The 15,984-nt window shown below is 35.0% G+C and overlaps 2 protein-coding genes across 4 annotated transcripts in view; both read right to left on the bottom strand.

Moving 5' to 3' along the window:
• The window catches only part of LOC131522119 (carboxypeptidase Q-like), a 48,447-nt gene extending 39,999 nt beyond the window's left edge, over window positions 1–8,448 (bottom strand). For all 3 annotated transcript variants that reach the window (XR_009266447.1, XR_009266448.1, XM_058747375.1), the window contains exons 1-4: window positions 8,363–8,448; window positions 7,347–7,797; window positions 7,066–7,273; window positions 5,411–5,618 (exon numbers count right to left, since the gene is read on the bottom strand). Coding sequence is in view for 1 of the 3 variants with exons in the window: in XM_058747375.1 (XP_058603358.1) it covers window positions 5,411–5,618; window positions 7,066–7,273; window positions 7,347–7,779 (849 nt within the window). In the remaining 2 variants the exon portion in view is untranslated. The remainder of the gene's footprint in view (window positions 1–5,410; window positions 5,619–7,065; window positions 7,274–7,346; window positions 7,798–8,362) is intronic.
• A 986-nt stretch (window positions 8,449–9,434) lies between these two features.
• Window positions 9,435–15,984, bottom strand: part of LOC131521891 (syndecan-2-A-like) — a 29,683-nt gene continuing 23,133 nt past the window's right edge. The window contains exons 2-5 of the mRNA XM_058747010.1: window positions 15,422–15,533; window positions 12,639–12,820; window positions 12,187–12,319; window positions 9,435–11,224 (exon numbers count right to left, since the gene is read on the bottom strand). Coding sequence (XP_058602993.1) covers window positions 11,061–11,224; window positions 12,187–12,319; window positions 12,639–12,820; window positions 15,422–15,533 — 591 coding nt within the window. The 3' untranslated portion in view covers window positions 9,435–11,060. The remainder of the gene's footprint in view (window positions 11,225–12,186; window positions 12,320–12,638; window positions 12,821–15,421; window positions 15,534–15,984) is intronic.

The raw sequence follows: 15,984 nt of genomic DNA, 5'->3' as shown, positions 1-15,984 counted from the left end.
AAATACTTTTTTGCCCCACTGTATATACACACACATGTCGGCTGTCTTCACAAAACCCTCCTACTTTTCACCCCTTCTCCTCCTACCACCCTCTTTTGGTAAAGCCCACTTTTCACATTCCAAGTAATGCCCTTTGGATTAAACCAAGCTCCGGTTAACATGTTTTCTCATTAAATATCCCACTTCACCTAAAAATATGTAACTATGAAAATAAATAGTACTTCATATTGACTTCTATGTAAATCACCTACACCATTAAGATTTAAATAATAATAATAATAATAATAATAACAATACTACTATTCATTAAGGATGCATTCAATTTATCAGTAGTGACATTATAACCTTACAACAGATTCAAATAAATGCTGTTCTTTTGATCTTTCTATTGATCGAGAAATCTTCAGAAAAAAACATTAAAAAAAAGTCTTACTGAGCCCAAACTTTTGAACAGTAGTGTAGAGAGTGAACTAATGTTTTTAAAAGGCATTTTTGTTGTGGTCACACAAACAGTATCCAAGTATACAGAGTTTAAATATAGATTGCACATTTAGACATTTTTTATACTTTTATTTTTGTAAAAAATATATACTTGTACGTTGACTGTCTATCGTGAAGTCATAACGTTATTCTCCTGAATAAACAGTTTAACAGAATATCACTACTGACAACAAATTTATGACCAGCATTGTGCTTACACTGAATTTCCTGCCATTATATGTCAATTCTGCATAAATGAACTGGCTTTATGCTGCTTCTGGTTTTAACAAAAGGAGGAAATTCTTAAGTAAAAGGCCAACTGAAAGGTTATATGATGCATAGCGATTGCGCTTGAGCTGTATGCTCGTCAAAAGACATCACATCATTCTTGCCATTCACTCTCATGACCTGATAGATAAGAATAAAACTCTCAGTACCAACATCATTATTGCTAATGACAGATTATTAGAACACCAATGCAAATCCAATGCCAATTCAGAACAGAGTTGAAAACAATGACAGACATTGACCATTTCACCCAAAGTAACCTCAAGCAACTATTGCAACACCAGGGAGAAAAAGATGACTCCTACAAGGAAACGATAAATGAAGGATGGTACTTGCTCAATATGAAGTGCAACTCAATCTGCTTCCTAACTTCATCTTCTTGTATATGTAATCACTAAATTTGGCCAAGTGAGGAAGTTTTCAAGATCCACTTCACCACTTAGTTACAGACCTGTTTCCTCATAGTCAGTTACTATTTAATTGAAAAACCAAATGAGGCACTCGAATCCTGTTTAGTCAGCAATCCTACAGCGTTCCGTCCTGCTGAGATCATGGAGGAGTTCAGAGGATGAAAGAGGAACAAATCCAGCTGTCTGAGGAGTTGTGTATGTGAATGGAAAGTATAGCACATCTCGTTCTCCTTTCTTTGAATGAATCTCACAGAAAAGTCACATTTCACTCCTCAATGGTGATTCTCATTAAATGATCATTACTGTAACTGTTTTGCAAATATACACATACTGTATATACAATACCATTCTATCCAAGTTTGGACCACAATGATACATTGATGTTTTTATTCAGCACAAATGCATTAAATTGATCAAAAATGACATGCAAGACATTAAAATGATCTCTACTTCAAATTAATGCTGTTCTTTCTGTTTCTTTTAACAAAAGAATTGCACAAAAGACATATTTTATCACAGTTTCCACACTACATTAAGCAGCACAACCATTTTCAACTGTGATTTCTTAAAGATCATGTAACACTGAAGACTAGAGCTTTGTCAAGTGGAACAATTAATGTTTCACAGCATTTCTCTTTTTTGAATATGTCTTTGGTGGCCACATGAATATAAATAATATATAATAACTTTAATAATTGCTATACTGCCATGGAAAAAGGGTTTTATTTTCCTTAACTAAAACATAATTTATCGTTTCATTTTTCAGATTAGAATTCAGGGTGAAATACGACCCAGACATGTTCTTGACCAGCTTTGTGAGATTCCCCTGATAACTGAACGTCTAGAAAACAATTTCACATCAGTTTCTGTCTGAGGCTTCAGTTCCTCAAATTTCATTATTTCTCTCTCTCTCTCTCTCTTACGTGGCTGTGGTCATGCATCCGAGTGTGAGGGATAACAGACCACTCGAGCTGAACGCTTCTATTAAAATTTAAGACTGCAGAATGGTTCTTTTTCCCTTCACACTTAATCACACTGAATCTTTCACCACCTCCCACAGAAGACATTAACAGGAAAGAGGGCTGAAAATATAACGCATGGCTGTGGAACTGACAGAGAGGGCAGCACACTAATAGGAGTAGAAAACTTTCCCTAACAAGTCTCTAATTAGATATAAGCTGGCAGTGGATGCTGGACAGATGCATGATGATCAGTCAAAGGGGCTACAGTGTTAGTTGGGCAGCTGAGAAATCCTCTATACTGTCTATAATTGGGGATAAGGCTGTAGATAGCTTATTCCTCTGACTCCTGACTAACAGATTCCTTTCCATAAACACAAGCATTAAGAAGCAGCAGATCTTTGTAATTGGTTCCCTGATGTCCTGCAGAGCAGCGATGCAAACAAATGTCAGAATGACCACTGTGTGGCTCGTCATAGCTGTTGGGAATCAGCAGAGGACACCGCACAGATTACGGTTCTCTTCCAAAACCTAGAGAGCTGCTTCGTGATCTACTGTCTACCTAGACAGCATCCTAACCGAGGTGGAATCTCCCAACTGACTGATTAGGCAGCAGCTCCATGAACTATTTTTACCTATAATTTTTAGTATTGAAAGACAATCATGTATAATTGGGATTTCTCTCACTTTGTCCACAATCTTGGATGACTTGGTGTTAAGTTAGAATTTGGCCAAGACAAGGTATCTTAGGAAGCAGCATAATTATGGTTCCTATCTTTGGAATGGCCTTTATGTCAGGAGGGCAGCTGTGATACATGAGGTAGCTCTCTAGAAATTCTTAGGGGTAGTTTGCTCATTTTTTTCGTCATTTCCTATGTAAGCATGTACTGTACGGATGTGTTTGACTGATGTGTTTGCTTGTCTTTTGCAGTGTCTTGCACATGACACAGCATTTAAAAACTGCTAACATCTTGAGTTTTCAATGTGATGTGGTGAATGGCCCCTTAGAATACTTTCTTGGTGAAGTGGGTCCTGTATATAAAATGTGTGTACAAACATTTTCACAAAAAATTCCTGATTGATCAATAACTTTCATACAAAAAATCTAACAACTGTATGGAAGCATATGTGTAGCTAAATTCAATTTGAAATGTAATATGCAAAATGGCAATGCAATATGTAAAATGGCAATGTATTTCTGTATTTACAGTGGTGTGAAAAAGTGTTTTTTTACATTTTTTGCATATTTGTCATATTTTTAATATGCAAATTAAAAACATATTTTAAAGCTTTATAATTTGCAAAATGAAAATGTATTTTCAAAAAATGCAAAAACTGTAGCAAAATTATCATTTAAATGCTGTTTTTCCTAAATGCATTTAGACTTAGGGGTAGGACACTTGGGATTGATTTTTCATCGCGATACCGCGTGATAATTGTAGCAAAATGCAGTGAGAATTTCAAAATGCATTCTGAGCCAAAGGTGCAGAAAAAGTGTAGCAAAATGGTGATTTAAATGTCTTTTATTTTTCTTAAATGCAATGACACTTACATATATGATGTTTCAATTGCATTTTCATTAAATACCCCACGATGAATATAGTTTAATTCATTGTGGATTTGAAAATGCATTGCAAGCCGAGCACGCCCCCTACTTGTCAATCATCAAGGCGGGGTTCGGCAACAGGACGCACAAACGATAGGTCAATATTCACTGTTAACCAAACGCTTTTCACCTGCCTGAACATCTCTCACTGTTTACATTCCAATTGATGCACATAAGGAAACACACAGTGCTATTCTAAACTGTTGCCACATAAATATAATAGAATTTTCATTTTGCTCTAAATGTTGCACATATGTATGGGAAAATGTAAATTTAAATACAGAAATACATTGCCATTTTGCATATTACATTTCAGTTAGAATTTTGCTACACATATGCTTCCATACAACTGAAAGCAGTACAAAAATTATATATTTTGGGTGGCCTTTTAAACATGTTAAGGTTGGATTTTTTTACAGTGTGTGAAAATGTGTGAGGCTCCTATGCAGATACACACTGGCTAATGAGAGGTATGTATAAAAGGTGTTTATTTACTAGTTTTTTTTTGTTTTTTTTGAGAATGGCATTGCTTGAGGATCCTGCTGTGTGTGATCTCAGGTGAGAGCTGAAAGTGTTTGCTGAGAATGACGAAAGGAAACGCTGTGTGAAAAACCCCATGTATGTATACGGTTTGGCCATGTTTTAAGCAGATTACTAACTCAAGGTCACTCATTTAAAAAACCTCATATTCATTACTCTAGGACTAAGTTAAGATCAAATTCATACATGTACACATGTAGTGAAATAGCCAACAATTTTGCTTGCATATAAATATAAATAATTCTTGCAATTAGGAGACACAGTGTTTTGGTGGTTTGATTCCAAGGGAATCATGCAATAACTGACCCAATGTGTATCTTTTTTTGAATGCAAAATGAATCAGATCAAAAAGAAGCCTATTTAATTTATAAACGCATCCTGGTCTTACCGCATGTTATTCATTAGTGCACGTTATTCCAAAATAAATTAATAAATAAAAAATGTTGTCTTCATTATCTTAACTTGCTCCACTTGTAAACCAACTTTCGTTTTTGGCTGACATCATCTAGGCCATGCAGGCAATTGGCTAATGTTAACCAATAGTCAAACAGCTATTTAGGCATATTAGGCTTGGAATAAGCCAATAATTTTTTATCAAATGAATAAATTCAACTCCTATGTTTTTTCCTCAATAAATGTCACATTGTACCCTGAAATGCATTTTATTATGTAAAAGTAAAATGGGCTGAAAATCACTCTTGAAGGAAAATAAGCTGTACAGTACATAGGGCTTACAGCAGTCAACAGCCAGTTGTAAGGCGTTAGTAATAACTGTAAGGGTATTATCATTAAAGGTCTTTAAAAGCATGGTGTGAAGCCAGTAATTTCCCAATGGGCAAACTGGTGTGAATCCAATAATTTCCCAATGGATAAATTCAAGTCCTGCATTTTTTCCTCACTGAATATCACATTTCACACTGAATTGCATCTTATTATGGAAGTAAAATGGGCTTAAAATATGATTTCATGTTGACTTTGAGTGACAATCAGTCTTGAAGGAAAACAAGCCGTACTGTATTTACAAGAGTCAACAGCCAGTTGTAAAATCTTTGTAATACTATCAAGGGTATTATCATTAGGAGTCTTTTGTGAGATCAGTACAGCATAGCATATTTAAAATCACCTACCTGTTCAGGGTGCTTGCTGCCTATGATTTCAGCTACAGTGTTGAACGAGTCGACATCTGGCAGTGTTTGGGCCCCCATAGTCAGACGCACCACAATCCTCTGCCCTCTGCGGGCCATCCTGGCCATCATCTGGGCATCCTCGACAGTGATGCAGGCAGTGGGGATCTGAGGCACTCCAGGCTGGTACCACTGCCAGCCAGTGTGGGGGCTGAAAACAATGAGTGGGTTAAGAAGAACACAGAGATATGCTTTTTATATAATAAATATTGTTACAATACACATTACCAGTCAAAAGTTCAGAATAATTAAAAGTTTTTGTTTTTTTAATGCAATTTAAGCCTTTGATTGCAAAGCTGAACTTTCAGCAAGTATCATCAGTTATTAATGGTGCTAAATTTTTAATAATGGTTCTTATTATTATCAATGTTGAAAACAGTTTTTGCGGTTTAATATTTTAGTGGAAACCATGTTATATTTATTTTTCAGAATTCTTTGATGAAAATAAAGTATTTATTTGAAATATAAATGTTTTTAATTTATTTGTAACATCATAAATTTCTTTACTGTCACTTTGGATCAGTTTAATGCATCCTACTAGATAAAAGTATTAATTAATTCTTATACACTTTGCTTAAATCTTATTTACCCCCAACTTTTGAATGATAGTGTATCACATTTTCAACAAAATTATCAACAGCACAACCGCTTTCAACATTGATAATAATAAGAAAGCACCAAATATTAGAATTATTTCTGAAGGATCACGTGACACTGATGATTGGAAGTAATGGCTGCTGAAAATTCAGCTTTGCCATCATAGTAATAACTTCAATTTGAAAATCCATTAAAATAGAAAACTGTATTTTAAACTGGGTAACACTTTACAATAAGGTTCATTAGTTAACATGAACTAAGAATGAACAATACTTCTACAGCATTTAATTAACATTTAATGTTAATTTTAACATTTACTAATGCATTATTAAAATCACAAGTTGTGTTTGTTAACATTAGTTAATGCACTGTGAACTAACATGAATAAACAATGAACAACTGTATTTTCATTAACTAACATTAACAAAGTTTAATAAATAGTGTAATAAATGCACTGTTCATTGTTTGTTCATGTTAGTTAATTCATTAACTAATGTTAACAAATGACACATTATTGTAAAGTGTTATCTCAATATTTCTGTTTTACTGTATTTTTGATTAAACAAATGGAACCTTGGTGAGCATAAGGCACTTTGTTAAAAACTTATTGCAAACTCTAAACTTTTTTTTATTATCAATCTTTATCAATGTGTTTTTTTTTTTATCAATATTTTATTTATTTATTTATTTAATTAGTTAGTTAGTTAGTTAGTTAATTTTTTAAAATTATAATTATCCCAAACTCTTAACTGGTAGTGTTTTGTATTATTAATATATATTTTTAATTTTATTTATTTATGTATTTATTGTGTTTATTTGTTTCTTTATTTATTTTTACTTTTATTTTATTTATTTTTTTGAGAAACAAATCATCTCTGGAGTGTCATAATTAAAGACTAATTAAATTTTTTTGTTTATATTCAAATTTCTGTTAATAATAGCCAGTTTTAGTTTAGTTTACAAAAGCAGTCCTTTTAAGTCAACAGTGTGATGGTTCTGACCTGTTGATGGAGAATGGAGTTACTGAACGGATTAGTGAAGCCACGGCTCCAACTTTAGCAGCCTCTGAGGCCCCTGAAGCCCGATAGGCTACGGTCTCCCCATAGCTGACAAAAAGCTGGTTATACACAACGATTTTGCCATTAGCCTCACTCGCTCTCTTTTTCAGCTCTTCAAAAGACTCCACCACCATTACCTCTGCCTCTATACCTGCCAGAAGAATATAAGCTGGTTAGATATTTGCAGATAGGTATTTAAAACAAGATGAACAGTGACTACTAACCTCCTGGAGGAGTTCCAACACTACTACCAAGCCCAAGTATGGCTAAAGTGTGGTTTCTCGGTAGAAGCATCACCGCACTCTCCTCCCCTCGCACCCAGTGAGGGATCTTCACTTGCTCTAGATGCACATTCTCCTGTCCGTCCCGTGTAAGGGCATTGTGCATGTACTTAATGGCCAGGTCTAGGTTCTTAAAGCCACTGACTCTGTTTCCAATAGTGTCAGTGAACTCAGCCAGCCTCTCATAGGAACGGTTCTGAGCCTTTCCGTATACTGCTAGGTTTATGATTTGCTGAGCGATGTTGGAGTACTTAGAAACCTCTTTGGATATTTCTGAAAGCTGTTTACTGTCATAACTGTGAGGCCTGGAGTGACACTGCAGACAGCAAAGTATAAGAAGAGTCAGCAGCACCTGACTAATGGAGTTTAGACACATGCTTTTATTGCCAGTCTTCTGTAAAGCACATGACAGGGGAAAAAAAGTCAAACATTTCTGTTTTAAAAAAAGGAATATTTGGCATTTAGCAATACAGTAGAATTAAATAAGTTAAATATTACTTAAAATAATTTTTAAATATATATATTTAAAATACATTTCTGTTATGGCAGTAATGCAGTTCAACTGGTCATAAATTATTTCCTGGAACTGTTTTCAACTTTTTCAAGGTTGTTTTTTTCGTGGTCGTTCCTTATATGAAAACATTTTACACGTTAAAACACAAACATTTAAGCTACTGTCACTTATTCGATCACTTGCTCATGTTGGCACATACAGTATTAATACAGTAATATAGTAAATTCAAGGACAGCTGGTTTTACGAAATCTAAAAATGCAACAAACTGTTTGCTATTTTGCAAAATAAATTAGACCACATAACGGCTTATTCTTGTTTTTGTTTTTTTCTAGAAAAGATATTAAAATACTTAAATGCATAATTTAAATGTATTAAAATAAATATAAATAATAAGTATAAATAATTTACCGGCATGTTTCACAATTGAAAGTACACTGTACATACCTTGAAAACATTGGGCGCTCATGTGGCTACGGCAAGCGTCCTGGGACATTCTGACAGAACGCGTTTAGTATTCAACACGAGCCACCTCTCACAACAATAAAGGTTTCACGAACCGTCGCGGTTTATATGAAGCAAATAGTTAATAATGTACGTTATAAAAACACACGGCGGTTTAAAAAAAAAACTGTTTACTGTATGTATTTTATAGAGTAAGATATATTATACATGTGTTAACAAAGTTGAAAACATTTTTTTTTTTTAAATCCATAGGAATTTCCATAAGATTTATTATTATTATTACAGTGACAGTGCTCATGCAAAATGTCACATCAAATCATATTTAGGCTATACACTGTTCTATGTTAAACATGTAGCCAAATATTTGAAACTATTTTAGGACATTATAGTAGGCTATGAACTACTGGACTCTTGTGTGAAATGTTGCTATCAAGTTATTCATGTAATTCATTATTGAATATGATGAGACATGGCTTTCCATGATCATGTGACTTATGCCTTTTCAACATATTAGATTTAGAGTGAATGTGTGCATATTACTTGCAGATATAAATATATTACTTAACAATAAATTCCTCATAAATGGTTTGGTTTGACGTTACAGCTTTGAAACCCATGGCAAATTTGACGTCATGACTGGGCAAAACTAAAACAACAACAAAAACCAACACATTTATGAATAAAAACTTAGAAGGGTGTGGGCTTGTTCAACTACACGCATGTTTATGCATATATTTTCTGCAGTTTGTGGACAGGTGTCGTGACTACTGAGTATGAGATTCTTTCAGAAACAGCCTTTGTGGAAACTTGTGCTTTTAATACATTTTCCTGTCAGAGATTTAACATCTATGGACAAATCCCAGAGCAATCTTCATCGGAGGTGTTACATTTCAACCACAGCTTGTGTTTGATGGTCCAAAGAGAGAGTTGAGAGCCATTTGGCATGCATATTGATTCATTATGTACATATTCACACACACACAGTGATTGAACAGTTGAGAGTAATCTCCAAAGAAATTGTGCATAGGACGATGCGCAAGAAACGTAATTAAAATACCATGAGAAAATGTTTATTCAGTAGTGTTTTTTTTTATGAAATACAATACTGTTTCTGTTTCTGTGACATTACCACTCATCACATTTCTCCAGTTCCAGCTTTTAACATCATTGCGATGCATAAATGTCCTCAAATCCCTGTAGAACTGTTTCAGAACAGTAGGCACTTCAAGGGCTTCTAAAACATTTGTGAATATACATTTTCATAGATTTTTTAACTAACATATTACATATAATATGTAGTATATAAATAATTATATTCTATAAATTATTGTATATTAACATATACAGAGACGTCATTGACTCTAAATGGTCAGGTCTTTAAAAGAAACAATGGAAATGCACATGAAAAGAGTAAAAATGAGCAGATGTGATTCATGTTATTAATCACCATCACTGTTAACAACACTGTTTGAGTCTTTGGAAGGTCAGAGACATTCAGCAGAATATGCTTGAGTCAGAAACATAGGAGAAATCTTTGCAAAAGCTGCTTCCGCGTGAGGGATAATATTATGAAATAAAGAAAAATGGCCTTCATTACGGTTCCAGTCAACGGTGAACATTGAAAATGTGTTGATTGAGAACAGTGTGGGCGTAAAAATCAGTAAAACTGACGACTTATACTGGGTAAATGATGTTAACGTGTCATGGAAGATTCATTCTTGGACTCTTCCACTCATTCATAATGAAGACTGAATTCATGTGAAAAAAATCCATATGTTATTCTAATGAACAATTTTTTTCCTTCCAAGCATTGGGTAAGTGGGTATCAAATAGTTCTGTGGAAAAACAAAACATTCTTGACCTTGATGTGCTTCTTTGTGCAATGCAAAATTACATAATGGTTAAAGTCATTTTAATAATTTAAGTAAATTACTGCAGTGCTATGAATGGTGATGGCGCAGACTTCTAAGAGACTTTACCCTGCAAGAGTGTTTACATGAAAAGAGAGAGAATAAAGGAGTACAATTATAGAGCAATGTGTTCTTGGCTTCAGGCAAAGTAGAATTTGAACTTTTAGGGACTTAACACTGTACCAACTACATTAGAAACATGAAATATAACAAAATACGTTTAAACATTCAGAAAAAATTTTGTGATCTTTGAATGATATCGGCCAGACGGAAACACAAACATTCATTTTGACTCAAGAACAGAATGGCACAAGCCAAGGGAGAAAAACCCTTTACAAAAATGATGAGATGAAAATGAGTTACTGATAAAATCCACACTGAGATAAGTTAAATGTAATCAGTGGAAAATTAAAGGTATCAGATATAACCCAGGATTTACATCCCGGAATTGTCTTGTTCTTTAATAAAGCGTACCTCTACTGTTACAAAGTAGTCAATGACTAAAACCTGTGAGCAATGATTTACCTTCATACACTGACAACAACTGTTTTCAAAACCCATAGAGAAACAATCTTTGATGTTTTTGATTCCAAAAAAGAAAATATAAGCCCCGGTTGGCTTTGTGAAGCAAAATTACTTTTTTGTTACATTTTTAAAGAAGTAAAGGTTCCCTGTAAAAAAAAATCCCCTCGATGTGCTACCGATCCACCATTACTCTTGGAGAGGAGTTGGTTGTTATAACGATGTTACTGTTGGCAATGATTGGTCGTTCAGGCGTAGAACTCTTTACTCGGAGCCTTCTGATAGGCTGAGCTGGGAGGCTTGCGCTCTCCAAGGTCGTAGCTCCCCTCGTCCTTCTTTCTCATACGGTACACCAGAAGGAGGATGAGGAAGATGGCAAACAGGAAGCCAATCACTCCGCCGGCTATAACCGCTGCACCAAGAAAAATGACACCATGTTAAAAAAATGTATATGGTTTAAAATAATATCTAAAGTCAAATTCAAGTACACATTATATTTAAATGCTTCAACGAAAACTTACAGATACAAATGAAATGAATTAAAATGTCAGTGAAATGTGACACAGAGACAACAATGGTTTGTCAGCTTATAGAATTTATTAAAAACTTTTGACTACTTCAGAGGAGAAAAATCTTTATTTATGTACTGGGATAAAGATTTGATTATGTCCTTGATCAACCTTGAATATCTAGTGATTATGTTTTATTCTATTTGATGTTTAAAAATACTATTATTATTATTATTTTACACACACAAACACACACACAAAATGGATACGCTTTGAACTTTCTAACACAACAAGTCAACCAGCAGTCCATTAAAAAATAAATAAAAAGAAACCAATTATTTACCAAAGTGGTCAATATTTATGAATTTTAATTATGTATATTTGAACATTTTCAGTTAATTATATTTCTTGTCTTTAAACTGGCACTTTGCTAGAAACTCTTGCAGAAATATGCACCTCATCACTTCTCATTTCCATCATAACTAAATGTAAACTTATTTTGGGAAAAAAAAAATGTTCTGTAACATGCTTGGCATAATTTTTGTTAAAAATGGTAAAACTGTACACATAAATACTAAATAAATAATTTAAAAAAACTTAATACTAAAACTTAATTGTTTTAATGTCTAAGACAAATATACAAAGTAGAATATTCTTGAATATTTTCAGATATCTGGCCAAAATAGAGACCCTATAGCAAATTAACTTTTAAATACTCTACAAAATGAAAAAATGATTAAAAACAAATGAAATTAAAACTCTAATAATTGTGAAAATTGCACATTTTTTCTTCAAAATCTTAATAGGGGACTAAAAAGTTCCCCTAATTGAAGAAACTCTTGTATGTCGTTCATTTTGAACATACCTGCCAGCACTTCTGTCCTTTGGAAGAGATTTTCTGTGCGAACCTCATGAAGCGGGTCAGCATCTTGTACAACACTCGGTGAGCTGGTGGCTTCAACAGTGACCTGGGGCTTTTCTGTCTGATAGTCAGAGATCTAAAAAACAGTGAGAGAGGCAGAGAGAGAAAGACAGCTTAACATCAAAATTGCTGACACAAAAAACAGTTGAGCTTGTAGATAGTGTCGGAAAAAGTGAAGAGATTCAATAACAAGATTGAAGGATCCAACATAACAGTAATGTTCAGTAAAACTGTGAGAGACAGCAGGTCAGTGTAAGCGTCAAAAAGGGGCAATATCAAAAGTATCACAAGTTGTCACAGTTTTGCAGGCTGTGCAGGTTTTCGGAGCAGTGGGAGTCAGCAAAAGCTTTGATAGTGTCAGAATCAGTATGACTGAAATGGGCGAGCAACCGCACCTCTGGTCCCATGTCTGAATCAATGAATGAGTCTATGCTGATTTTGTCCATCTCTTTGGAAATGGAGGACTCTGAGCTGGGGCTGCTGCTGTAGACAGGCTGCTGAGTAGACCCTGCTTTGAATTCTGGGTACCGCACAATTACCGTGGAAGTGTCTTCATCATCATCTGTGTCACTTGAACCTAAAGAAACGTGTGAGAAATAAAGAATAAAATGAGTGAACATTTTTCTGATATTATTTCTGAACATTATATTATATTATATTTTTGTGCAGATTTCAAATTGACTCTTTCTGCAGATTACACTTAAATGCCAGTAGGTGGCAACAAGTTGACTAGGGCTGCATTCCACTTCGTTTTTTATGCCGTTCTCTCACTAACTTTCCTACGTCTCGTTGACTCGGATGTACATAATTGATTACACTGCACAAGTGCCCACTACTGGTGAATCATTTGCAATAGGCTGAATTGGAGCGTTCTAATTGACTATGTTTGATTAAGTGGATTAATTATTTAAATTTTTTTCCTTTACAAATTTATTTTAAGCCGCATTCTATATGTAAATAGATATGCTTGGGCTGTTTTAAATATTTAAAAAAGTATTCATATATCAGAATTTGGGATGGGGATAAATAAAACAATCTGCAATGACATCACAATCAAGTTGCATTGTGGTATATGTACACACAGTACATGTACATGTGAAGTAGACTTGCTCCCTCAGTCAAAATCGAGGGGTTGATGGTCTGCCCATATAAACTTCCCTCATCGACTTCACAAAGTGAAACGCACTTCAAAATGGCATCAGGGATTCCCCCGAGAGTAAGTGCTTAGGGAAGTTTGCAAGCGTGTGTCTAACAGTGAAGTGGAACACAGCCTAGTTCAAAAACATTAATTTGTTCATGAACAAACCAAGTGATTGTTTTCACGAGAGTCACTGAACCATTCACTCAACCATTTTATTCAGAAATGAAACTCTTGTCTATTGTTTGGGGATAGTGTTGTCAAGAGTATACCGACTTTGGTAACAATCGGTACTGACATTTTAAAAAACATCCATTTCCTTCTAGCATTTGAGTGCTGTCGCTTCACGCTCTTCACCGAGTGCAAACGTTTAAAAAATTTCAGTACTTACTGGTACCAAAGTCAGTACTTTTGACAACACTACTTGGGGAAGCACGCTGTGGCTTAATTTGGAAGTATTTTCATCAGCACTTTTGCTTGTACGATATTGCTTAAATATCTTATAGGCCTATATGTTTTGCCATATCTTTAGTTTCGTCTGGATGTTTTGAACACACGGACAGCTTTTATGTTAATAACTATTCATATAGAATGTGTTTTTGTGTTCCTCTGTGCTGATTTTTGATTGTTGTCGTCACACTTTGCATATTTTGCAGTATTTCGCACACCATGATCCTGTTAAAAACAGTTTAAAAAAGCATCTCTAGACCTTGTGTTATTTTCATTCCAATACCCTCCATCTTACTTTTTTAAATGCAAAAATGCATTCTGTTTGAATGTCCCCTAAGCAACACGTCTGGTAAATCTGAAACCAGCCTGATCGTACAGGGGTCTCTCGAGACTGATTATGCAACTAGTCATTTGTAAGTCAATTTCGAAAATATGAGGTTTGCACATCTATGACGTTATGGTCTGATGGGACTATAATGGCATCCCAGTGGCCTGAGCTTTAGTTTAAATGTTCCAAACTTCCCTCTTTCTTGGACTCTCAGTTCTGTATAAATATAACCATAGAGAATGGGGATGCAAGATCAGCACTATTGTGCTTAATGTGTTTCCAAGGAAGACAGATGAAATATATAAAATGTATAAATATTTCAACCGTTCTCTCCATTTTGCACTGTAATTGTGCCAGGTACAAGGCACTGTGGTACAGCAGTAAGAGGTAGAGAAATTACTTATTAATAATGCAGAGTTTCTGTATGGAGCAGACATCTGCTGAGTGACCATGGTGGTCTTGGCTGATCGCGTTTGACTGCAGGTGAAACATCTGTCCGCTCACAGGGTGGGCAGCATTGTCTAGCAACCACCTAGCAGCCCTTCTCTTACCAAAACATTACACAACCTTTAGACACAACAAAACTGGCTCTGTGGGTTCATTATAAATACTTAATTAAATTATTTTCTTGTCCATAATTTAATAGGTAATGAGGTGACGAGGTGCTCTACTAGAAGTCCATAACTTCTAATCCATAACTCAATGCTGCACTAGTAAGCTGACTGAGAAAATGTCCAAAATAGCCGTTTTAATAGCATGTAATACCATAATTTGTCTTTAGTAATTATAGAATAAACATTACTACTCTAACTAGCCTAGAGTTTTCAATTTTTTTTAGGTGCTGGCACAATGGAAGGGTGTTCTGGGTGGTTACCAGGTCATTTCTATCCGGCATTTCTATTGGATTGCCTACAGATGGCTAATTCCTGGAGCAAGCCAAAACAGCCGTTCCATTGGTTTTTATGGCCCTATTACAAATGGCACACTTAGTGTGTACGGTCACATATTAGTGTCCAGTGAGTATTTTTTCATTCATGATGTCCCATTTGTCATTTTAGGTTTCAGAAGGGTTCAAAGCAGACTACTACCCTACATAAGGGCCATTTTGTCTTCAAAGTGTGGACTTTGGGGAAGAATACAAGGCCTTAGGCTGGCATGGCTCAGGGCTTTTTTATGTCTGATGATCTGGGCTGCCTCAGAATAGTGATAGTACTAAAATGGACAATTTTAAAATCAGCTGGACTGATATAAACAATTCTTACCTGATCCTGAACCAGAAGTGAAGTCATCATCATCTAAAGGGTAGTCACCAGACTGCTGGTCATCCAAATAGATGTCATCAGTTGAGGCAGGGGACTGACCAGAGACCAGTACCTACACAGGTAAACACAAGCAGAACTTTCAGAGCCAAATTCATCTGAAAAGTATTTGAAATTCTAGTGAACTTTCTTCAAATAAAAATATTCAGCCATTCCTATACATACAAAACGATCTCAAAGAAATCTTCACAGTTACATAAAAGAAAAGAAATGTACACCATTTAAGTACCATTAACATATCAAACAACCGCTTTTTTTTCCATTTCTAAACAACACTGAAGAAAATCCTCGCTGATTTTGTTTTATGCTGAAGACATAAACAACAAATACGCCTGCCCAAGGTTCCTCCCACTTCTGTTTCCCTGGAAACTACCTCAAAGGAAAGTAATGTTTGATTCTCTTCCTCAGGAGAAAACTCTCTGAAAGCTCTCTGACCCACTAAAACGGCGCTAAAAACCAATCTAAAAGTAAGCATCTGTCATTTCTCCACACATTGTGGAGGTAAC

Source organism: Onychostoma macrolepis, chromosome 16 (assembly GCF_012432095.1).
Source record: "Onychostoma macrolepis isolate SWU-2019 chromosome 16, ASM1243209v1, whole genome shotgun sequence".
Taxonomy (NCBI): domain Eukaryota; kingdom Metazoa; phylum Chordata; class Actinopteri; order Cypriniformes; family Cyprinidae; genus Onychostoma; species Onychostoma macrolepis.
This window is presented reverse-complemented; position numbering and strand designations above follow the sequence as displayed.